The sequence below is a fragment of the Lepisosteus platostomus genome, chromosome 23 (genome assembly GCF_059453375.1).
Source record: "Lepisosteus platostomus isolate fLepPlt1 chromosome 23, fLepPlt1.hap1, whole genome shotgun sequence".
NCBI classification, from domain to species: domain Eukaryota; kingdom Metazoa; phylum Chordata; class Actinopteri; order Semionotiformes; family Lepisosteidae; genus Lepisosteus; species Lepisosteus platostomus.
The window spans coordinates 14,083,232-14,108,925 of record NC_142633.1 but is presented as its reverse complement, the minus strand read 5'-3'; the positions used below and the strand labels follow the sequence as shown (position 1 = coordinate 14,108,925).

At 38.7% G+C, this 25,694-nt stretch overlaps 2 protein-coding genes across 6 annotated transcripts in view; one reads left to right on the top strand and one right to left on the bottom strand.

The window, feature by feature from the left end:
- prkcz (protein kinase C, zeta) overlaps nt 1-4,752 on the top strand; it is a 161,642-nt gene extending 156,890 nt beyond the window's left edge. For all 5 annotated transcript variants that reach the window (XM_088617497.1, XM_088617498.1, XM_088617500.1 and 2 more), the window contains one exon: nt 1,379-4,752. In XM_088617497.1, coding sequence (XP_088473623.1) covers nt 1,379-1,466 — 88 coding nt within the window. In that variant the 3' untranslated portion in view covers nt 1,467-4,752. The remainder of the gene's footprint in view (nt 1-1,378) is intronic.
- Nucleotides 1,967-16,990, bottom strand: LOC148642124 (uncharacterized). The gene is made up of 4 exons (XM_088617502.1): nt 16,523-16,990; nt 14,125-14,263; nt 12,216-12,940; nt 1,967-5,766 (listed from the first exon to the last, which is right to left on the bottom strand). Exons 1-4 carry the CDS (start codon nt 16,684-16,686, stop codon nt 5,694-5,696), a joined length of 1,101 nt encoding a protein of 366 aa, XP_088473628.1. The 5' UTR covers nt 16,687-16,990; the 3' UTR covers nt 1,967-5,693.
- Between the last annotated feature and the right edge of the window lie 8,704 nt (nt 16,991-25,694).

Genomic DNA, 25,694 nt, shown 5'->3' with positions numbered 1-25,694 from the left:
ATTAAAACAAGATGGCAGTGTCTTGCCAGTGAGTGTTCGCTTACCAAAGCAGTGGCAGATAAGCAAAAAGAAACCTCAGAAACAGCATTCTGTTGATTTCCATAGCCACAGCACAGAGAAGTCATCTGAGGAGGTCACCAGAGGGATCAGGTAGAGGTTTTCTAGGCTGTAACTCTTAGCTCTCCTTAGTGGTCCTTATTCCTTAGGCCTATGGCCAGCTTGTCAAGTAAAGAGACTGCAGTTTTCTGCAGCCCTGCTCCCAAATGACTTGAGTTTTCTACCTAAAAAACAAAAGGAATTCAGTATAACCTTTTAAAGTCTTGAAAATATTAGTTTTATGTTGCTGTGGAAAACCTCTTGTTTCTTTTGGTCTTCCTTTGTAATAATTTTTTCTGTGGCCTAAAGTTTTGTCTGGTCTTATTTGTGTTTGCACACGGGCACTGTTTTATTCCTAACCATATATACAGTACAAGTGCAGTGTTGATGTATACATTTTCAGCTTGTATATATATATATATTTTTTAGAAGGGTTTGTATTGAATTGCCTTTGTCATGCTTGTACAGCACTTGGTGATGCAATTACGATGGCAGGCCCTTTCTAACATACATTTGTGATCATAATAATTATTATAATCCATCTCTTCTGTTGCTCACGCTATGAACCAGTAGGCACAGTTACTGTGCGTGGGTGAGCACTGGAGGTGTGTGGATGAGAGGAATGGAGGGAGGGCACTTGTCTGCCAGTTGTTCTTGGCACAGGCTGTTGAATTGAGATCAGTCAGTGATGGCTTTCAGCAAACAGACACTTCCCTTCCAGATTTTCCCAGCATGTGTCTTCTGTTCTCTGAAGCTGCAGTTAGCGATCGGCATGATGGCACATGATTAACAGTTTGTTGTTTCTGAGAAGTTACCCTGGCACTTTTTTTATGCAGCCACTTGAAATGAGTTTTTATATGTTGGCTAATTTGCAGATAATTTCAATTGTTTATATGAAACTTGCTACACACGCAAAGCACAACTTAAGACTTGATGAGGATAATTTGTTTTCTCTGCTGTGGAAACAAGATTTCTATATGCAATGCAGTTGTAAAAGTCAAATTTTATTATAAAATTCAGTTAATCCACATAAGAAATGTATATATCCCATTTCTGCAATATTATTATCATTACTTTAAATCATCCAGATGCAGATCATCATTAGCGTATACAATCAATAAGATGCAAAATTGATTAAATGTAGAAACTGTTTGATTAGTATTTTTTGCATTTAGACATTCTGTATAGATCACACATCTATCTGAAGACTTTAAAAGCAAAGCCATCATCGTAAACACTGAAGTCAAATGAATGAAATATGTATTTTTGTTTTCTTCCACAGAGATGTCATTAAAAGAATAGACCAGTCGGAATTCGAAGGATTCGAGTACATTAATCCCATGCTGCTGACCACAGAAGAATCTGTATGAGGGTGAAGACGGCTTTCTTCACCTGCGCATTGCAAAGTGACCTCAGTGACATGAATTCTTACTGACATTGTGGAGTGGGAGAGGGCTCTGCTGAACTGCTTGCATGCTCAGTCGAAGAACTGGTGCGAGACTTTTGGACCGGAGGACTCACCGGATTGTTTCAGAAACTGTGGCAAGGGTATTTAAAACACCACCACCAACAACAACAAAAAGAAAACTTACAGAATAACAGAACACATCCAAGGTCAGTCGGTGGCAGTCTTCCTCTAACCACAATCAGTTTATTTCCCTTTTTAAACTCATCACCGGAGGTGTCAACACTACTGACTTTGTAACCGAAGAAGAAAGCTTGTTCATTCTGTGCCTGCTTCCATGAAGGATCTAAAATATTCATTTCATCCCTGGGAAAATATGACAGTTCTGCTTCAGAACTTGATTCTATGTGCACTTTTTTTTTCCGCTGTTTCTATTTTTTTTTTTAAAGACAATAGCTATCTTCGAGGGGGTTTGGCCTCCTAATAACACAAGAATGTAATATGATGAAGGAAAAGTATAAACTGTATTATAATGTAGGTAGAAGATCCCAAATTGATTATGCCTTTTGTTGATGCAAAAAGGCATGTTTTATTTATATTTTGGGGGGACGTAATTTCTGTACTTCACCAAACAAAGGAGTTGCATTTAACTTGTAATGGATGGCTTAGGAGAAACTGAGGACAGGATGTTTAAAAAGTGCCTAATAAGATCCGAAATATCTGTTTTTCACATATTCCAGATTGCACTTAAAATGCTCTAGTTTTAATTAGTTTGATTTTCTAAAACTGTACACCTGACAGCTGAAGTGAGGAGAGACTTTACCAAACTCGAAACACTTACCCCAGCCTCAGTGCAGTTTGTCTCAGAAAATAGCTAAAGTTAAATCTGGTGTCTGAATTCTGCAGTGGAAGCATTATTAAAATAATTGAGTAAACATTTTCAAATTGAAATGTGCAAGGTGAAAGAAGGGGCTAGCACACATTCATGAAGACCAAGGATATTATTGAAATTAAGGTGTGTAGTTGCACTGCACTTCATTGTTATGATTAATTCAGAAAATGCATAATGTTTAGTAAATGCACAACTCCTTTGTTCAATGACGTTTAAGGTCAATAACTGAAGGTGATTAATAGGGTTAAATCATCTGATGATCAGATATGGTAATCTCAGGCACTTTGATTCCAGAATTAGTGATAAAGTACTGAATCACTGTCAAATAAAAATAATGAAGATACAAGCCAGAAACAAAATGGTAGCAAATGGAAATCTGTTCACTTGTAAAGTCAAAAATAAACCCACATTTTTGTGAGGAGCCATTTCATTACACTGGAATGCTACAGTTTAGGAGGTGAGGTAAGGACGAGATTACAATTATTTTTATTACTATGATTTTAATGTGTTTTACTCAACCTTTACACAGTGGATAGCTTTGAATGGCTGAACTCACACTGAAGAGACAGTATCCCTTATGCATTTATTTCAGGGGCTTTCTAATCCTACCGCATAGTTCCACAACACATTAAAACACTTTTATCTTGAATATTATCTTCTCTCCTCCACAACGGCAGACACGTACACACACATTCCCTTGATAAAAGCTCTCAGGGACTTGGGCGCAGTGCTACGGGGCTGAGCTGAATGCCACTGATGGTCCTAAGGGACAAAGGGAGGCGATTTACACTTGACAAGTTCCGAATCTGTGGAGTTCCAACCCGAGGCACAAGTGCGTTCTACTGAGATATAATGCCATTGATACACAAAATAATACCCATTGCCTATCTTATGTTTTCTCATCTTTCCACGGGGGAAAAATATTAAAAAGAGAAGGACCCGCATATCGACTGTAAATTAGTTTGTAGATTTTCTGGGCTTGTTCCAATTTTCATTCACAATAAGAGATAAAGGAAAGAAACTGCACAGGTAGACATTTCTTGATTAAGACTGGCCTGCATTCATATGATAACTTGTGTAACAGGATTAAATAGACACTTTCCCAGTCCTAGACAGCCAATCTGCTGCTAGTGTTGCATCGATTAGTTATAGCAGACTAAAAACCTAGATATCATAGCATGTGGATTCAAACCAACTAAACAACAGAAAGGAGAGTGCCTAAATAACTTTGATTAAATTAATATTCACAAGGTCTGTGGAGAGACACTTTTTAGGGCATTCCCTCTTTTGTAAGCCTTTAAGCAGTTTTCTACAGGAGTCAATACTGAAGATATTTGGTTGGGCTTTTAATTATAATGTATATATACACAATTGTACTGTGTACTAGTTTACATTTTAATGATGACAAGAGGCTCAGTACAAAACCAAAATAATCCACCTGAGCATATACAGTTAGTGTGTTATTAAAGTTCTTTCCCTAGACGTAGTTAAAATGCCATGTTGTATTAATTTAACACATATTGGTAAAAGTTTCATGAGGCAGAATATTTCAGTATATTCATATGCAATGTAAGATGTAGTATATACATACATGTGTATATACAGTATGTAGCTCCTTCACTAATACAATCCAACAGAAACAAAAAACAGTATGATTAAAATATACCCTAAAGTTTTACCAGTGTATAAAGCCTTGAATTCACTCTAGCAGGAGCATTACTGTAAATAATTGAATTTAAATGTTAACACTTTAGGTTTCACGTAAATCAACTAGTCTGCGCACATGCAAGCAATCCAACAGAATAGTAGCCATAGTCTGGTTGCTGTGGAAATATTGGACATAACAGAGATACTGTCTCTAAGTTGCGGGTAAGGTGTATACAAATTCCTAAAAGGCATTGAATTATAAGTTAATAATGTTTGCCAAATATGTCAACAAGCTATTTTCTCTGCATTTTGCTAATTGTGTTAAGAGTCCAAAGCAAATCATGGTCTATCAATGTGCTTAGGGGAAATTTTTATATTTGAAGCATTTGTTTTATAAATGAAATACAGATAATTAAATGTTTAAGGAAAACAAATCTTCAACAGGATTGAGAGGAAGTCTGGTATGGCACAGTGTGGTCAAACAGGATTAGTATTAATGATTCTAGATAAGTGTAAACCAGTAAATATGTTCATTGTAGTTACTTTGTATATTCTGTTGGTTGATTTATGGGTGTGAGTTGTACCTTTCTTGCCTCTTCTCAGAGTTAAGCAAATTTAAACTGTGCAGAGAAATGGTGAAACTAATACATAACATAAGATCCTCTATATTCTTGCACATCGGAAAATTAAAGTCTTTAACAGGAAAAACAAACTAAGGTAGTGCTGTTTTTCGATAATGATCACAACACATTCTGTTAAAGGCCCTTTAGCCTTTGTTTGACAGAAATACTGGTCTACTGCACAGCCACAAACAAGAAAGTACCTCTAAATAACTAATTTCCACTTATAAGCCAGATAGCCAAAAACAGTTTTACTTGGCCTTGCTTTATTCAGATCCCAATCCCCTTGGATATAAAAGTTTCATTTTGAGTTTAATAAAGACCACATGGCCCATGTCAGATGGGCTTGAGAACATCCATTTGTTTATCACTAAACTGAAAAAAATGTTGCAGCTTTTTGGGCAGTTTTACCAGACTCTAAAACAGCCTTTTTTTGTATTTTTATTTTGAAAGCTACCGATGCTCTCACTCCGTAAATGATGCCTGGGATATTCTTCATGAAGCAAGTGCCAGAAGCTTAAATCGAAGGGTTAAGAGAAAACAAACCTCTTTGTCACCGGTTGGGAGTTTTCAATAAAGTCAGTCATGTCATCGGGGACGGAATGCTGCATTTCTCCAATCCCATATTACTTTAAAAGAACAAAAAAAAATATTTTGCTTATTTCAGATGCCTACCGTTGTTTTAGAATCAATGCATTTATTCAATAAACCTCCGACAGCCAATGAACCTCTTTGGAAATAAAACCCACTTGACAAGATTCTGCACCGGCAGATTGACCCCCTTGTAAATGTTTAATTACAGCGTCTTCTGTGCTACTTCTTCCTTTGCACTTGTTTCGTTTCATCAAGATGCGATGCCTCGAGGGTGGGGATGCTTCGTGCATACAAAGCAGAAAATGCCGTTTAAAAGAAAGGAGTCCTCTGATCGCGAACTGAACGCGTGTACAGATGAGGAACAGAGAGCAGCCCCCGAGGGGCTCAGTGATTAAAGAGGAGCGGAAGTGGGTTGCGTTCCTCCCTCTTCGTGGAGTGGCTACCAGACAATGTCCTCGTTCATCTCTGACAAGCACTTGGCGAGGTGACTGTCGCAGTCCAGTTGGGTGAATCTGGGGAACGAAAAGCAAAAATCTTGTTCAAATGCGACTTTACTCTGGAATCCTTAAATGTACAGACATTAAAATCAGTCATTATAGAAAGGCCTTTCATGTAGTGCATCAAGAAACCGTTTGCCATCTGCCCTTGAATTCCTGATTTTATGGCCAAAAGGTTGAAACGTTTCACAGGATGAATCTTAAACGTATTGATTGTGATGCCCGACCAAAGGCTCGCAATTGTTAAAACTGTTCTGCAACTATGAACCGAACCAGGAATTACAGCAGGTGCGAATAAAACTGCATTGGCAGGCTTTGTTTGACTTGGAAATTAAGCTTTTGTTTGAAATCTTACAATTCCCCCATCAGCGTAACCTCAAACTGTACAGAGGACTTTAGCTGACTGACGGCACATTATTGAAGAGTATTGTTGCATCCTGTACGTATGTAGGATCATGCAGTTTTTAAAATAAGTTTACTAATAGCTTTTTAGAGGCCTGCTGAGATTTCACCCACTCCTTCAGCCTGGGGGCAAAACGCGGGCAGGAGGCCCACACAAGGAAGGCGACAGGGAAAAATTAAACTAGAGCAGATATTTAATAATATACTTTCCTAGAACCCCTGCACCCGGCCTGCTGAATGATTTTACAGAATAAGCCCTCACATGTATAGACGGCAATGTTTTTTTTCCCTGTCGCTTGCTCACTCTGCCTTTCCCTCTCGCAGACAAGGGCGCTCATTGTCCACATCTGTTAAAGCTCGAACGTGTACAGCAACGTTGTGTGCCTGGGCCAAAATACACAGCGCTCGCTGGAAGCAGCACTGCGCAGCACAGAGCGCCAGAGCTCCAGGCTTTACAATGTCGGCCTTGTCTGGGAAGGGTCACAGCCATATCCAGCAGCACCGCGTCTTGTTTTCCTCCTAATTGTATGACTTTTTGACCGATTCTGTATCATCTTTCAAGACTTTTTTTTTCCCCTGTAAAGAAATAGGCGTTTTGATCATTCAAACTGGACCACTTCATTCATTAAGCTATCAGTCTTCTAATAAAAAGGATGCACATTTCACTATATTGCATTAATAGCTTTCCTCTCCAACTTCTAAAGCCACTGAAACTGTTCACATTAAATTGGTCCTAGGCTAGCTGTTCCAATTGTTTTCATTGTACAAGCATACAAGCCTTCCAGTCAGCAGCTTCTCTGTGAAGTTGAATTAACTTGATTTTTTTTGCAGCTTTTTTCATTTTTTTCCATGTTTATTCCAATTAGAAAGACTGTAGCTATATACAGCTATGTTGTTGGCCCCAACAACAACCACAATGAATGTCATTAGAGTTTTGAAACCAATCAGGTAAACCATACATGTGTTTAGAAAACCCCTTTGATAAGTCACAGCTAAGGTTTTATGCAAAGAACCATTGTAAAAAAATGCACAAATCGGCAAGCAAAGAAACAAAAAATATCAATATGCCATTACAAGAATGCACATGCCGTAACCACAGAAACCAGAGATGATAAAAACAGGTTGCTTTTGTTTACCAGATTAGACCATGTTCTAAAGCCTATTTTACTGAATCAGTTTATGGTCTTTCCTAAAGTAGAGTGCTGACAAATACAGCATTTCTATTAGGTTTTACTCTGCTTGTTCTACAAGGAAAAGAACCTTACAATAGGTTGCCTTACATGCTTGAATCTCCTTTCAAATTTGAAGAGAAATGGATTATCTAAAATCTCCTTTCTAGTGCCGATGCCTGCAACTGCAAACTTATCAACATAAAGAGGATTTCTATCAGATCAAATGGTTCCTGCCTGCAAAATAATAGAAAGTTACAAGCCCTTCTCATCACATACTAATCACAACGAGCAAAAACACAAATTTAAAGCGAATATTATGGACAATGTCATGGGCTAGTCACCAAACAACCACTTCGGAAGACAAAAGGAGAAATTTGCATGTAAGCTGTACAGAACGGGTTGCCAAATGGAAAGGCAACAATGTGATTAAACTATAGAAGAAGTAAAATTTCTCAAGCCGAGCCAAGTACCAATATATGATAAGTTCACTAACCAGTGTGGTGTCGTATTTCGCTGTAAAGCACAATGACTCATCTAATGGACGTGAATCCAAATTAATTTTTGCTCTGTTGCGGGAGTTTTCTGATGTAAAGCTTGAAGCAATTGAAAAGAGATCTCTATTGCAAGGTATAGTACCAGCTAATACTGCTTACTGTGCAAAACACCCAACAGACTCGAAAAGCACATAAATACCTTGTATAAACATGCCTTTCCACTGGTTTGTGTAAGGGTTTATTTCCTTTTAAGCTCAGCAGAGGCGTGAGGGAAATCATCTAGATCAATACCCTGGAGATACTGTGAAGAGCCACACAAAACAGGTTTGTGTATCTTCTCTCTAGCCTAAACCTATGTTTCTGCTTTGACTGGATGTCTACGAGACAACTTCAATTTCTGTGTAAATCACTTTTACTGCCGTCCATATATAAATATTTCAGGAAGATATACATTGCCCTACACAAGTACTGAGTCAAGCAATTTGTATTTCTGATCAGGAGATTTAGATGAATGATAATAAGCACAATGTAGGTTTGGGTTGGGTAATTCCATGCGCACATTGAATTGTATTAAAATATATTCTGTATTCAAGTCAATGATTGTGAGGTCCTGCAGTTAAATTTGAAGATTGACTTGTCTAGTCTAAGATTTTTTTCACCTGTTGAATTCCTTGGTTGTACATCTTGTGGTATTGTCATGCTGCATGGCAAAGTACAGCCCAGTAGGTAACACATTGTCCTCTACTTAAGCACAAAAATGCTTCTGTAAACTACAAAATTTGTTCTGCTGCTGCCATCCTTAGTGAGCCATCTGCAGATTTAAATCCAATTGAGCATGCCAGTTACATGCTGAAGAAAACACTGAAATCAGAACACCCCCAGAATAGACTAGAACTCAGAATGGCTGTATTTTACGCAATACTTTTGTCATTATTTTACAATAGACATTACTACAAAAAACATGGCCCATAGTTTAAAATAACAACATCCACAAAGCATTTAAGTCTATACATATGAATTATAAATGCTCATGTAGGAATAAAACAAAAATACTTCAGATCTTTCACTAATAGCACAAGTTTTTTAAGTCCTGCTAAAAGCCAGAGACTCCATGTATACCATACTTGAAAGCTTTGCAAATGTGTGAAATATCAAAGTACACTTTTTAGAACTGACCTAAAATATCAAGGAAGACAACTAAAATGGACTGTCACAATGTTCTGGCCAGCAAAAGTTGTCTGAGCCAGCATGCAGAATTGTATGTGTAAATGTGCTAATGTCTTTAAGAAGCTAGGAGAAAGCAGGCATTGCAAAAATCAATAGAGCTTTAGAGATTTGGACTCAAGGGTGTTTCAGAGATCATTTTAAAGGTAAATCTGGTATAATCTCCCTTGCAGCAGCCAGAACTCATCATGATAATTTGCATTTGCTGTGCTGTCATCTATCCTAGGGGAAGACTTACTGGTCAGGACAAGTGAATTTAATCCGAGGACAGCCAGTCACAGTTCTTGCTGTGCTCTAACATTCAGATGCTGTCCTATTTTTATACTATGTCTCTGTGTGGGTGTGGGGATCTGGACACAGTAAAAGAATGGTGTGCAATTGGCCTTTATATGTGTGAAGGTTTTATTTTAGTATTGTGAACATATTGCATTAAGAAAAATGTCTTTTTTAATAAAACTGAATAAACCATGCTGGACAGTGTGGCATTTAAAACAATATATGTGATTTCTGACATTATACATTTCAAAGAACAAACCTAAATCCTGTAAGCATCTGTATGTTTGTTGGCATTGCTGCTGAATTCCACGCAGGCTCAAAATCAAGGGCATATTCAGCTATGTAAAACCAACTGCAAGGTCAGGTTTGCGAGATCTTAAATATACATGGAAAAGTGAAAAATGGAACTGCGCTTCAAACAGTTTCACCAAGGCCAATACAGCCCACAATACGCATTTTTTTCTCTCTGAACCATTAATGCATCACAGACACACAACATAAAAATGTGGACAAATCAGATGTATACAAACAGGAATGCTGAAATCAGCAGGGTGTTGTTGACACTACTTGCAGAGCTTCAGCCCTTTACAGTAATTCTTGCAGGCAGAAAAAAGTCTATTTTTTTTAACCTGCCTGATAGACTTGAACCTTTAACAGAAATAAAGTGCACACCTTGCAAAAGTGGCAAGACCATTGTTGGCCCAGCTTTGCTGCATGCCTGTTTTGTTAGGTTTTCCTGTGCCTTTACCATTATTGCCTTCCAGCCTTGCCAACCTCCTGCTGATCGATCAAACCCCAGCACAGCAATCAAGCCTCACTGCCTTGATATTTAATAAAAGTCAAAACAACACGTCACTTACGATCCTTGTCATGAGCAAGTTTCTTAACCAAGCAGCTGTTTCAGTGCAAGACCTGAAGCAATACATATCTGACAAGGTCAAAAAGCCCTGGATTTGTTTTCTTTCAAAGGAGTGCAAGAGACTTTCCTTGAATGCTCCGAGAGGTTTTGCTATGTTGCATGCGCTAGGAGATTTTCTTCTCTTTCCCCGAAGTGCAAGAATGAGGTCATTGTTTCTGCCTCCGGTACAGAAATCTGCCACTTTCGATGTACTGCTACCCTGGTAGCCTTAATGCTCCGTTCTGACCGTTTCAGCAAATGTAGATTCCCCAAAACAGTGCATTGGCAGCACTTTGAATTTCTCCTAAAGCAGATGCCTTTTGCATTCTCCTGCAATTGTGAGTTTCAACCTTTTGTCTCCCTTGTGGTTCAGATTCATGAACATAGCTCCAAATTACAAAGACACGGTTGTTTAAGGCAATGCTATCTACAAATAGACTTGGCTACACTACTTTGACTGTTTTTTAGGAGTAGAAAAATGCAGTGGGATCCAAATTTTAGAACCCAAGACATTGCAGGAGCCACTATCAGCTTCATGTTTGGTTGCCAAGGGCTAGGAAAGGGTCGAATGGTCCTAGACACTCAACATTGTGCTTTTGTTTTTTAGCAAAACAATTGGTCAGCAGCTTCCCAAAGGTTCGTGATCAGATGGATGTACTAAAACAAAACATCCATCTTTTCATGCTTTGGAGGGAAACTGCTTTTGTCTTGATGATTTGAAATGATATTTTTAAAAATGTTTACATAATACAGATTTACTCATAATAGGTGGCCGAGGTTTGCATAGTGACCTGTGGCTTTCCTGCTCTTTATTGGCCAACTAGTCTATGATCCAGTTATGCCTCATTAAAACACAAGATTGCCCTGTTTTCATTGACTATGCATCCAGTCCATTTACTGACCACTTTATCCAATACAGGTCGCGGGGGAGCTGGAGCCTGTCCCAGCAAGCGACTAGCACAAGGCAGGATACACCCTGGGTGGGACGCCAGTCCAGCATAGGTCAAGACACATTTACAAACACACTCACATCAGGGCCAGTTTTCCCAGGAGCTAACTGACCTACAGTACCAGTAAGCCTTTGATTTAGCGTGTGACACTGGAGCACTCAGGGGGAACATACAAACTCCAATAGCCACGCAGGTCAGGAATCCAACCCAGGGCCCTGGAGCCATGAGGCAGCACTGCTTACCACTGTGCCGCCCACTGAGTATACCTTTTGTTCTCCACAGGTCAAGGTGATCATTCCAATTTAAATTACACAGCCATTCTGCACCCAGGTTATAGAGCAGGAAGCTTGATAATTCAGGAATCTGTGCCACTGAGACTCAGGAGTGTCAGACAATGAGTTCCTCAAAGGGGATTGGTTATTCTAAGAGGGGGTTTAGGGTTCATTTTAATGACTTATATGATTTCCTCACATAGTACCAACAGGTTGAGATCCACAGAGGATTTCTGCATTGCAGAAATCAGAGGCAAAAGAAGCATTACTCAGGTAAACCACACATCTGTGCTTCTCGCCTGCACTGACAATCCAAAGCAGGTGGCAGTAATGCAGAAACATGTTTCATAAAAATGTCCTAGAAAAATATTGAACTAGACGAAACAGGTTTTCTTTCTACTTTTGGTTGTCATCCATTGACTATTCAGATTTATGTTACTGTGCCCCCCCAGGCGAAACAATAGGTCGTTTTAAAAATAATTTTTAATGATTAAAAGGACAAAACTATTCAGATTTCTCTACAGAAGTATGATAATTAGGGTATAGCTGTGTGAAAACAAAGGCCATTCTGTAAAAAGGTACCACTCACATGTATGTGTTTATTCTGCTATTCTAATGTACCGAGCTTTTACTCTAAGTGGTTGTTTCTAGGGCTAATGGTTTAGCTACAGCTAAACATCTTGTGCACACGTTTCTGTGTGTGTGAAGCCCTCAGTGAAGGGCTGCCCTAGAAAGCAGAGTGGAGAATTCAAGAGGACGAGAAACGAAAGCCTTACCCAGCAGGAAACTGTGTGCGACACATGGGGCAGCTCTCTATAGCTGCACCTCCATCTGAATTCCCATCAGCTTTCCTGTTATTAGCAGCCGTATGCTCCTTCTGCCAACCTGCCTCGCGACGCTCCTTCTCCGGAGGGGGTTTCGCCGAACGCGTCTCTTCGGTGGCGGTGCAGCTGTCAGATTCCCCCCCCCCGTGAGCGGGTAGCTTCCCCCTGGTCGCGTCCTCTTCCTCGTTCCCGCGCTGGGCTCTCTCTAACGAGCGGGGCCTCGCGGTGGAGGTCTCCTCACGTCGGCAGCGAGGCCTAGCCACCGCCGCGCCGGCCCCGTCAGTTAGCGCGCTCCGCTTTCCGTCTCCCGTCGCCCCCGACGACGGCAAGGCCTCGCGTAGGCGTTGCTGCTGCCTCGTTTCACTGTCGCGTTCGGCTTCGGGCACCTCGTTATGTCTCAGTCTGGTGTCCCCTGCAACTTTGTCCACAGCTGAAGGTGGTTTTTCGGCGTGTTCAGCTTGAGTCGCACTAGGAGGCTGTCTGTCACAGTGCACAAGCTTCTCTTTCTCCCTCAGGATTTGGCCCTGAGTCCCAGGATAGGGCTCAGAATCGAAATCCACGTCTGAATTCAGTGAATTAAGGGATACTGCTTTGGAAATCGATGGAAAACGGGTCTGTTCTTCACCACAGCTAGCACAGGTCTTCAATCCAGGATGTCCTTGTTCTGAAAATCTCGGCTTCAAAACAAGACAGACAATGGGGAGACTCTACCAAAGGGTTTTAGCATTTTTGTTGCTTCCAGTTTTTTTTACAATACTGTATTTATAGAGGAGAATTTATACTGAAGCCATTTTTCTACTACTGACTGTAAGTACTAGAAGAAATGTAATAGCTGCCATTTCCTGCTGCATTTACAGTCAGTCTTGGAATTGAAAAAGAGTATTACTTGGATTTACAGGAAGACCTTGTTTACAGTACATTGAAGTTTATTTGTATCCAGGGATGTGACAGCACCTGTATTTGTTATTCTTAATGCCCTGTAGTGTTCCACAACATGCAGAGACTTTAATTCCTAAAATCACATTGAAAATTATGATGACTTTTTTATTTAAGCATGGAACGTACTAGATTCCATCCTCTTGTCATAAAGAACAATCACACCTTCATACATTCCAGCTAATTCTGATTATGTATCCTTAAAATCAACTCAAAACCATTTCCATCTCAACTCAGACTATTTTAACAAGGAGGTTATATTAAACTGTAGGACTACAGTACATTTCTAAGATGGAAGCCCATGTCAGCCATCAAACTTAATATTAAACACATACTGCACCATGTGAAGTGTGTGTCACTACATGGACTTACAGCAACTTTCAAACGTGTCAAAACTGAGAAGGCTTCAGTTTCCTATCCTTTTCAAAAGAATATACGCAGGACCCTTCCTGAAAGTGATCACAGATGAGTTTCACATAAAATATCATAGAAAGCAAAAGTCTTCTGTTACAGAAATAAGAAACAAAAAGAACTGGCATTTCAAGGGAAAAAAAAACTTTTAAGATTGCAGTTCCAATGGCCAAGATTTCATCACTCTGTTCCTTAATAGCCTGCACGCTGCCTGCTACAAGAGGGTTACATCAGATTGTGTCTGAACAAGTTTTCTCTTGACGTGCCCTAAAATAAATAATTTAACAAATATAAGTTTGCATCAGCCACCTGTCAAACTGATTGGCTCATCTGGTATACATGCCCTAGAAATGCCACTTGCATGTTAAACCAGACTGGCAGCCTGTTGGAAGCAGAGTTGCCCCTGGCACCACCTGTTGCACAGCTTCCCAAACCATCATATCCCTCTTTGTTTCTTATGGTACTGAAAAAAAGCAAAGTGGTTACCGTATCAGCTTCAGGCATGGGTACGCACCTGTGACACAAGCGAGGGGAGGTCGGGCACATGTATCCAGTCTCCCTGGCTGCGGTCTGGGAAGGCAGACTTCAACAGGACCGCCCACAAACTCTCAGTCACACCGAGGTCGGGTTTGTTCCACCACCACATGTCCATTCTGCCAGTGAATTGGGCAGAAACGAAAATGTTAATTAACAGATACATGAGCTGCAATCAAACCCACCACAAATTCATTGAGGAAAAAGATCAAATTATGTGCTGCAATGTGAAATAGTCTTCTGTGATTTTACTAGTCCCTTAAGTTTTTGGATGAAATTATTTTGTTCCCCCCCCAAGGACAAACATTCCAAAGTGACTCATTTACCTGGTTATATTCGATGCATTTGAGGATTGCTTTTTTGACACCAATTAATAGGTGTCTTTTTTAATATCAAATCTTCAAAAAAATCATCATATGTTGTGTAGCAAGCCAATCCAAATGAGCCTGTTCGAAATCAGATTGTGGGAGGTATTATATCTGTGCTCTGGAACACTGTGCAAAAATGTTTTGCATGCAGGCAGGATATGTACTGTATATATAATAAAGCAAATCTGTGGCCTTTAAGACTCTGTAGGGCCTAATTGCTTGCTCAGTGCAAAAGCTTCTCTCAAGCAGTATTCGTGATCAAGCAGAAAGATCACCCACCCACCTCCTGTGTATCCTGCAGTTTGTTTTACAATGTGTTTTATCTCCTTAAACAATAACTTACAAAAACTGCTAAGGGACATATGCCAAAATTATTTTGCCATCATTTTTATCAGCCTGCTGTGAAGTCGTTTTAATTGTCATGGGGCCCCTGCTATGTTGTTTATTCTCAAACCACTAACACCCCCCACCACCACCCAAAAAAACCCCCACCCAAATTATTATTTATTTAAGTACCAGCTTCAGCTTATCTCTGTCACTTTCACCTGCTGAAAGCTTAGTAAAATCTGCAATCGGTAAAGCGAGTGGACACTTTAAAAATTGGTCTGCAACTTTTCGGCCCTTTTTTATATCAGTAAACTTAATGAAGTCTGAGTGCAAGATAAACTTTTAGCTGGGTGCTTTTACTATTAACTGAGTTGAGTCAGATAACTTTATATACATTACATTGACCTCTGTTAATCAATCTTCTTTGATTAAGTAGATAGCCAATCCAATGGCACAGGGGAGCTACAGCATATCTCAGCAAGCTGGGGTACACCCTGGATGGGATACCAGTCCATCGCGAGACACACACACACGCACAAATGTGCACACACTCGCACCAGGGCCAAATTACCAGAAGCCAATTGACTAGTATATGACTTTGGATGGTGGGACAATCGCAGTTTCAGAGCCGGGACAGAGAAGAGGCTTGGACAACAGCAAGTGGTAGGGCTTGGAGGAACTCTTTCCTTGTGCAAATCCAGCCCCAGCATCCGCCTGTTCGGGTTAATAAAGGACAACCCCCCCTTTAAGAACTTAATATAGTAGGATTTGCATGACTTGTTAGAGTGTGTACTCATTGTAAGATGTTTATTGTGAAATAAGGTGTATTTTGTTAGGAACAAAGTTGACTTCGGACAGTTCCAGCAGGCCAAGTCTGGAACTGAACCCAGGGCACCAGCGCTGCGAGGCAGCAATGCTTAACCACTGCGCCAACCGTGCAGCTCCAACTAAGTAAACATCAGTAAATTCTGAATTACTGCTGCCCTCTTCCTCGGGATCCACAACTTTATTAAATTTATTAAAGTTTCTTCTCGCAATCCCCCCGTCTTTTTGTGAGGGAAAAAAAGTAAGCATTTTAAAAAATCCCAGGAAACGTTCAAATTTACACACATAAATGATAAATATGCATGGCGATACCAACATTTCGACATCCCCACGTATCGTCAGCAGTAACTTAGCGAAGATGCAAGACTTGCATTTACTGTATTTTAAATTTTGCTGAGCAGTTCATTTCAAACGCTCAGAAACAAGGACATTTTGGTGTACACACTCATACGGAAGTGTCAGCGCTTGGAAATGTGTTCACTCATGTTCAAAGAAGCTTCCAAATCAAACAACGACAGGGCAGTCACAGTACCAAGAATATACCATACAGTTCAAAATGATCTTCATATGCATATCTGTGCCTTTCAAATAAAGTCGGTTTCACGAGGGAACACATTAGGTAGGTTCAAAGGCAGTCCGATGTTTTTAGGCTGGCCAATGTTTGTAGAAGTGCTTTCTTTTTACAATGTTACAAGCTACTTGTTTCACTCCTATTGTTTAGTTATCATGTAGCCAACCACACAAGGCTGTTGGAATTGTTATTATAATAACATTATTATTATAATTATTATAATTATTATTATTATTATTCCAGTATTGCCCCACCCGGCTTCAGAGGTTTGCAAGGGGAGTACTTACGGTGCCGGTGCGCGGTCTGGACGGGATGTTTTCAGTTCTTCGCTGCAACTTTTCGGCGAGCCTTCAAAGTCCGGGTTACTAGCGGAATGTGCCGCTTTCGACTCCTGTGGAAGGCATTTCTTTCTCTTCAGTTTCAGTTTTGCGTGCTTCTCCTGGGCCATCATGTCAGCACGTATATATTATCTGCTAGAAAAACACTAGTCTCGGCTGCAGATGAAGGCAGACTTTCCTGTGTGCCCAAAGCACAAACACCACCAGTCAGCTACGTTAACTATCCTAGACTCTAGACTTTCTAAACTCTAGAAAGACCCGCCCTGTACTGCTGTAATGAGCTCTATCAAAGTTAATTAATGCGATATGTATCATTTTAAATTACATGTGCTCCCGTACGCTGTCACTTCCATATTTACAAATGATTAAAACAAAATTGCTTAAGTTTGGCGCTACGGAAGTTCACCAACCCGAAGCGGAACTGAACGCGTTGATTGACAGACGCAGAGAAAGTCATGTTAGTATAGTGTAGTATTTGTTTTTTTTTTCAGTCATGAAACGTTTACTGTCCTGTAAATATTTCTTACTACTCTCTTCTGGTTATTGCAACTTTTATTCCACTAGTGTGCACAAGATCAATTAATTTCTGAAATATTAAAAGAAATGTGGAGAAAGTGTTTTGTGTGATGTTTCTTGCTACAGAAAATCCTAATAATACATAAAGAACGGATGTGCTCAACAAAGCAAAGTTAGTGATTAATCTGAAAGTGAACTACATTATGATACAGAAGTTTTTTTAATCTTTTCTCCTATTTATTCCTACTCATGGGATAAAAGTAATTGTGCTTTACTGTTAGCTCAGCATAAACATTGCTGCTTTTTGAAAAAACTATTACCCTGATGTCCTTATGGAAAAGGCATAAATAATTTCATGCACATCAAAGATACATGAACCTGGACATTTCATATACTGTACAAGATAAAGTGTATTTGTTTTTCACAATTCAAACCATGTATAAGCCAATGGTTATATACGGTAGTTCTTCCATTAAACCATTGTAATGTAATGACTTGCATTTGCCTTTGACAACACGCTGTGTGGACCATAAAAAACATAACATAAAGATTAGAATGTTTGTGTACAGGTGAATTTTAATGCATGTAGTTTCACAATACAAAGTGAAAACACCTGCAGCACTTTCTGCAGTTGGGTCTAGTTTCCTCAAAGTATTTTTTTTCTTGCCAGCTGCTGTTTGCCATTGCAATCCACCTAGGCTGAGAATTTTGGGAAAAGATAGATCAAGCCACACCATTCGGGATTAATTAATGAATCTAATCAGTGGGTTATTTTTCTCTGCAGATCTTTAGTGACTCAATCTCCTAACAAACTGACAAGAAAGCTCCCTTCGATGTTTTTTGCCTAGACTGTTGAATGTCTGAATTGTGCCGTGTTTTAATGGACAGATGTATCACCCTGCACAGGAATGCCAGTTGAGGTATGGAAATCAAACCGTTCTGTGGTGGTTAGGAGATTAACAATAAAAATGTTGCCAAATCTTCCCACCAGATTCTCAAATTCTTATCATTTTCTATGTAAAATGAAACTATGCTTTTATGGAGGGAGCAGGAGAAAACAGTGGGTTAATCACAACTCTCAAAAAAATGATACAGTCATTTCTGTAACAAGCCGCATCAATACCTTTCCTTCTTAGTATGAAACGTGAGTTTTTCAAAATACAAAAAACAAACGACATCTATTTCTGAGCCGCAAAACATGAGGCTCTAACAGTTCAAGGTTTTATTTTCTAGAGTATAGATTACAGAACTATGTTTTAAAATGATCAGTCTTAACAGATGACAGTGGTGTGACAAAACATAAAACAAAATGGACTAGATACAAGTATGACCATATCTAATAATACAGTAATACAATGGAGCATCATACGGGACTTCATCTACTTGGTCATGCAAAAGGCTGGGGTTAATATCGTGCATGTAACTTATAGTTAACAACAAGCTTTGGGCAGAGCATAGAGGCCAGGAGTCCAGCACCCTTCCTGAGACTGGGATTAATCCTCAGAACCTGGAATGTGCCACTCCCAGCCATCCAAGTCTGTGTTTGTACCACAAGCATGTTATTCCTTTGAAAAAAATGGACAGTCCCACTGCTTAATTTTTGTGCTATCCATTTTTCTATGGAGGGATCCCATAGGCATTTTATTAATTTCTGTCCAAAACATATGTGTATGTGATAGGGGATGTGTGTATTCACTGCAGTTATACTGTCAAATTATTGCTCTTAAGGTGTAAACATAATAAGGAGAGAAGTCATAGTTTGTATATTTAACACAAAGACTTATCAATACTTGAACAAATATTTGTTTTATGAAATGAATCTTATTGCAAGGCATTTTCCTAGAATTTCTACAATGTCAGTGCAGTTTGATGAGGTTAGATGTTAACATTAATACTTATTGTGCTTAGCAATATGAGAAAATGAATACACAGCATAATCATTTGCTTTGGTATTAGCCACAATTAACAAATTGAACCCATGTTATTACAGCATTTTGAAAATTGCATTCTGGATGGGTGTTAAAAACAAACAAAGGGAAAGCAGAAGTTCTTGCCATTCTCTTTTTTTACCATAGGGCAAATGCATTACAATGTATCTTGAGAAGACTAAAATAAACGTCATCATCATTGATATGTCAAAGTCCAAGGAATTAAATGGCGTGTAATATCTGCAGATATCCCTGTACCACCTGTAGCCCTGTCTGCATGTTTTACAGTATGTAATTTACTTAGTAACCTATGACCAAGTTTAAAAACATATAATATTTTATTACGGATTTAGTCTATCCCATCAGTTTGCCTTTCTACACTTTCTTCAAGCAAATGGCTTGTTTATGACTTTAATTATAACTGCAAGTTGATTTACTTTTTGAAACGTTAAGAGCAAGTTGTTGAAATACAGATTTCAATACTGGCCCAGAGGCTTGCTCTTACACAGCCCTGGCAACTGGATTCTTCATTCAGGTATCTTATTGTATTTTCAGTCAGGTTTAACTATAGCAGGTTTGAAAACATGCCGTTTTCCAAGAATGTGCTTATCCCTAATTTTCTCTTCCTTTGTTAATGGGATTTATTGCAGTGAGTTAATGGATATTCCTCTGAATCTTCTTTTCAAGTAGTTTATCATCATTATTTTCATTACAAAAAGGGAATAGACAGTAATAGCAGGTGAAATAGTAGCAGTAGTGGCTGTAGCAGTAACCTGTTATCTTTAGAAACCATAGTATTAATACATGTACAAGAGTGCTTGAATATTGCAGAAATGTATCTCCTGCTGCTATGCTTGTCTCCCTCTTCCTCTACAGAAATCTATTTATTTTTAGGCTATTTTTGAGTTCAACAGGAAATTGACATGAATATACAGATAATTTTATATTATTCATCATTACTTAGTCTGAAAGCATGAGGATTTTTGCCTTAAAATAATTTTAATGTTTTCCCTTTCAATTTATATTGTTCATATAATGAATTGGCAAGCTTTTTTATTTTATTCTTTATGCATGCATTTTCATGTTCTTAAGTTAATTTCCTTTGTATGCAGGTATATTTGAGCCTACCCCTCTTAAAAATAACGGCCTCTTCATTTTATTTTTCTGAGGCAAATGGTTTCCATGGTGACCAAGAGCTTCCCACTTTTTTAGTGATGAAAAACAAATGTAGCACTTAACAAGCTCCCCTTGTAAGTAACAGCATTTTTGTGTTTTTACAGTATTTCAATTTTATTTTTTAAAACAAGAATGTGATCTCACGCATGAGGTCTTTACAGACCATTTAATTAACGAGAAGTTGAACCTCAGTACTTCTGTCCGAGGTTTAACTCTCAAAGCCCAGAAAGAAGCATGACCCTGTAAAATCCAAATTGCTCATTTCCAACATTCCTGTTGTGATGTAAACAGGGATCAGGTGACAATTGTCCAGAAAGCTGATTGTCCAACAAGTTGACATAATTTAAAAAATAGATAAACTGCTCCAAGAACACATTACCTGCTCAAAAGCATCCAGGGGATGACATTTTGAAAGAAAGAGGTCGTTTGCCATTTAGTACATCAGTAAAACTCTTAAAATGCAGAACATTATTAAGTGGTAATGTTATATTTTTAGAGCTGTCCAATACTGGGCTTGGAGGGTCAGTGTTTCTGTGGGCTTCCAGTCCACCTCGGCTCTTAATGATCTAAATCAGCTGGTTACTGGCTTAACTGGGCCAATCGAACAGCTTCTTCCAGCTCTTCTGGTGCTGCTGCTTTAAAGAGACCTAGAAACCTTCAGGACGCACTGGTCCTCTACACTGGGACCAGGATTGGATACCCCCAATTGAAACTTTGCACTGCTTTTTCCACAAGCAACATCGAACTGAGTAGGCATATTGGCCATTGCACACAGACAATTTACAACATGTACACCATTTGACAACACTTCTAAAAAGCAAAGCACATTTAAAGAAGCAACATATTTTTAGGAACTTGATTAACCTCTACAGGTCTGTATGGTATGGACATTTGTTTTTCACCGTTTCTGCTGTTTTTTATTTGCCCCTGTTTCCATTGTGATTCAGTTCCATATTTCACAGAAATTCATGTAATTTCACCTGAAAAAATCCATTGGTTTTGACTCCAGAACTTTTCAGAGATAATTTGATGAAGAGATCATAAAGTACGAGAAAGAGTTTGAGACTTCCTGCAGAAAAACAAACTGTTCAATCGAGCTGACACTGAACTTTTCTTCTGCAGCACCTCAGTTACCAAACCAGCAAAGGCTGATATTTGAAAGCTAATGATAATCCAACAGAGCAGCTTTAAGCTCTTGGATGCAACTGTGGGCCAACTTCAAGGCTGCACAGATGTGTAATGGAAAAGACAGGCACAGCTGGAAGGAAAGAAAGCAAGAGGGAAAAGAACAATGAGATCTGCAAGTAAAATATAGGTGAAGCAAAATTTGAAATGGTGCTCTGTAGTGAAATGGGAATATCAGAATATCAGAATGCTGACATCAGTACTCTTGCACTTCAGATGCAAGGCAAAGTATAACAGCAGATGAGAAAGCCGGGGGTGTCTTGGAAAAGTAACCAGCAGGATGCGTCCAGGAGAGAAAGGTTATATCATTAGGAACTGTGATGCAATGTTGTGAGGAGTCACCATGGCTACAGGAAGGAAGAGGGGAGCTAACAAATAGCAGAACTAACATGACACCAAAAATTAAGGATTCCTGACAGAGCCTAGGAAAAAAATAGAGCTATTCCATTTCACAGAGCTGTTATACGAATCATTGAAAGGAAAGACTTTTGTGGGGGGTTTTCATCTTCAGCAATGAAAAGGCAGGACATGGTGTGAGCCCTGCAGTAAAGGCACCTACCTCACATCCATTTCCTGCTTTCCTTCGCCTGGATGCCAGTGTGTAACCCAAGATCTGTTGGCTCTTTCTGCTTCCCGGGCCAGCGGTGGGGACAGGCCCACCGCCAGAAAGATTAAGTCTGTCTCTGGCTTTATATAAGCGCATAGATTAGAAATATTGAATATCTTGATGGGCTTGTTGTGCCAACCCACAAGTGATGGGGAAAACAGACACTATTTCTCAAGCTGCTAACATCCATATAACTGAGGGTGTCTCCAAAGTAAATCTTCTGTTTTCGTTTTTATGGCGCAAATATTAGACTGCGTGAACAAATTGGACTGTGTGTTCTCCTCAAAGAGATGCTCAGCTGGCACTTAGTGAGTTTCCCATTGTTTTGAGCAGTGGTCCTTGCAAATGAACCCCTCTATTAGCCATATGTTTTACCCTTTTCTTGTATTTTAAAGTAATGAAACATGACTATGCTGCTGAACTGCTGGTCAAAAAGAAAAACAGCAAAACAGCATCCATTTATTAACAAATATTAACAAATATCTCCAAAGATAAGATTGATTAATGAGCAAAGATCCTAAAGAAGGAAGGCAGTTTATCTTGGAGCCCTTCCAGTCCATCCCTTAGTAGAATTGCACTACATACCATCTCCATTAATAACTTAGTTTATTGTGGGCAGGATTCAGGATGCTGTTTGTATCAAAGTAATATTTAAAGTAATGTTTACTGGAAAGGCCTCATGTTGAGTAGTCCTGGTCTAAACAGATTTAAGTTCTTAGCTTGTAAGGAAAATAAATCCACAGAATAAAGGAGGCCTTCACAGAGCAATGAAAATGTGTTTTCATATTAACAATTGTCTGTTGACTCTGTTTAGGTTGTTTTGTGTCGTAGTGGTATCTCACCACCCAGTGGTGCTGCTGTGTGTTTCAGAAACTAACCCTTAGGCCTGTACATTTGGTGTCAACATGTGAAAAAAATAGCACATATCCATTTTTTTTACTGCAACTATATTCGTCTGAATTACAGATCAGCATTTAATGAGAATGCTTCAATTAATAGGCAGTCAAATCCTGAGGTTTTGTTTCTGAGCCCTCTTTTAACTTTACAGTTGTTGCAGATTAAGTGCGCTTAATTTTTTTCAAAAACCTGAATCAAGTCGGGCTTGTTGTTGGAATTTTCCAAAACTGAGCTGATCGAGAGTGGCATGAAATGGCATTAATGTATAAAAATAAGTGTTGGCCTAGATTTATTATTTCAGTTTTAATAAAAGAAAACACGCAGATTTAGAAAAGCCTATTGTTTAGCAGCATTCAGATACCAGAATCTGCATTCACTTAACGCCTACTGGTGAGCAATGAAATCCCATTTAAAATGCATTACTACCTGCTCCAGTGGGGAAACATTAAACAATGTATGATATGTCTTACCTCAAGTGCCTGGGGATTCACATAAAATTCTGTTCTTTATTTTCAAAGGGAAAAAAGTTAGTAGAACACTAGATTCAAATATCAATTATAATACTGTCTTATATAATTAATATAGTAGAATATATGAACAGGAGATGTGGTGATCTTGGAAGATTGTAATTGTCTTCATGTAAATTGGGAATACCCATTACGGATGACAACAGCAGAAAATGGGATGATAGGCATGGCTAAAGACAGCTTTTTTAACACAATTGGCCAGAGACCCTGCTCGAGGACGTTGCCTGAGTTGATCTCATCTTTTCAAACATTCAAGATAAAATAAAGAGGATAGAGATGAAAGAACCATTTGGCAAGTAACCATAATATTGTTTGTTCTGATATATGTTTTGAAACTGTAGAGGTGAAGTCTAAAATAAGGTTTACAATTTCAGGTAAGCAGACTATGAAGTAATGAGACAGAGCTTTTAGAGAAGTAGATGGGATTAGGGAAGGAATCAGTAGATAATGGATGGCAACATTAGGATTTCTGCTTGAAGCACATAACACGTCTCATTAGTATGTAAATCAAAGTCTTGTAAGCAGTGACCCAAATGGATTACAAAATCAATTAAGAAAAATATAAGGGGAAAGAAAGATCTGTATAAAGTAATTAAAAATCGCAGTATCTGGTTAAAGAAAAGTAATGTAATGAACTGCAAACAGCTTTAAAACAGTAGAAAGGTCAAGAGACTGATAGAAAATAATATTGCAGTGGAGATTTTTCAGTATAATTGCAGCAAAACAACGTTAGACAATGCCAGGGAAATAAACTATGTATTAAATGAGAACTTCACTCATTTAATATTTCTCTAGAAATTAATGGTATTCCCCAATTTGTACTTCTGAACAAAGATGTTGCTGTTAAAAAAACACCAACAGTCACTCGAGACAGACATAGTATAATATTCATTAACTGGGAAATTGCTAATACAGCATCCATGCATAAAAAGAGTGATAAAAATTGAATCAAGTAATTATAGACCAATAAGCCTTAACTTCTATTAGATGTAAGGTTACAGAAACTATTAGATCAAACGTCTTCATTGCAATAGAATTTTAGATAAGGAAACAGGATTTTTTAAAGAAAGATCTTGCTTAACAAGATCCTGTTAAGAGTTTTCACAACAGACAACAGCTTTAATGGATACAAACAACAATGTGGTGTATTTATACATTTGTGGTGTATTTGGTGAAGTTTCGCCATGATTAATTAAAAGAAGAAGAATTAATTGGAAGAGCTGGGATATTTCTGCTTGGGAATCAGTCCAGAGATGTGCAACCAAATACATTCCCATGTATTCCAGTATGGAATGTCCTATACTGACAGGGTAAGAGAAGTTCATCATTTTAGTGGTGAGCAGAGTGGGCTATGGGGGAACCCTATTTTTATTCTCAAAAACATCGATAAAGTCAACTGAATGGACTTCTTCAGAATCAACAGTGGAACATTTGGAACACACAGGGAATGTGTTTAAAACTGAGAATAGAGGACATGTTTTGTACATGGACATTTGGAACAAGCAACCCAGAAGGGCTGACAAAGCTGATAACGTGGCTTCATCAAAGAAAAGCCCAAATGTGATCCTTGGGTCAATTAACTGATATCAACCAAATGAAACGAAGTGCTAAATGGCCTCCTCTCATTTATAACCTTACTAATAAACTTATGTTCTTTGATATTTCAATGCCTAGAGCTGGTGCTTTTGATATCCGTATACTAGTATCTTGGTATTCCCTACCCCTTAAATTTGCACATGTGATTTAATTGGCTAATAAATTTGTTGGAACTCTGTCAATTGGCTACCATTTAACAGGGGATAGCTACACTTCTGTGGTGGATACAGTCCTCTTCTGCCTGTAAAGACCCATTAGATCCTTGGGAAACATACAATATTATCACCATCATCATCAGGAAAATTACTACTTTGCTCCAATTCAAGAAACTATCCTCTATTAAGTAATTGGGAGCACTTCTGCATCGGTTTTACACAATGCTTGGAGGCCATTTGATGTTTTCAATAAAATATCGGATAAAAGAACAAAGGAAGAAAATATGATAGTTGCTTTGACCAGGATTTATTTTCTCTTTAATAAAATCCATTCAGCAGGGACCTACTATATATATACTGCTGTGAAGAAACCCACTCCTTTAATAATAATTGCTGACGGGTATTATTCACGGGTGATGAGTTCATGTGAATCAAGCAATACATCCGAGATTTTAGATGTGAAGTCTCCACAGATATCAGCTTGGATTTTCCCCCCAGTTGGTTTGAAGTTGTGGTCCCAAGCAACAGAGGTTT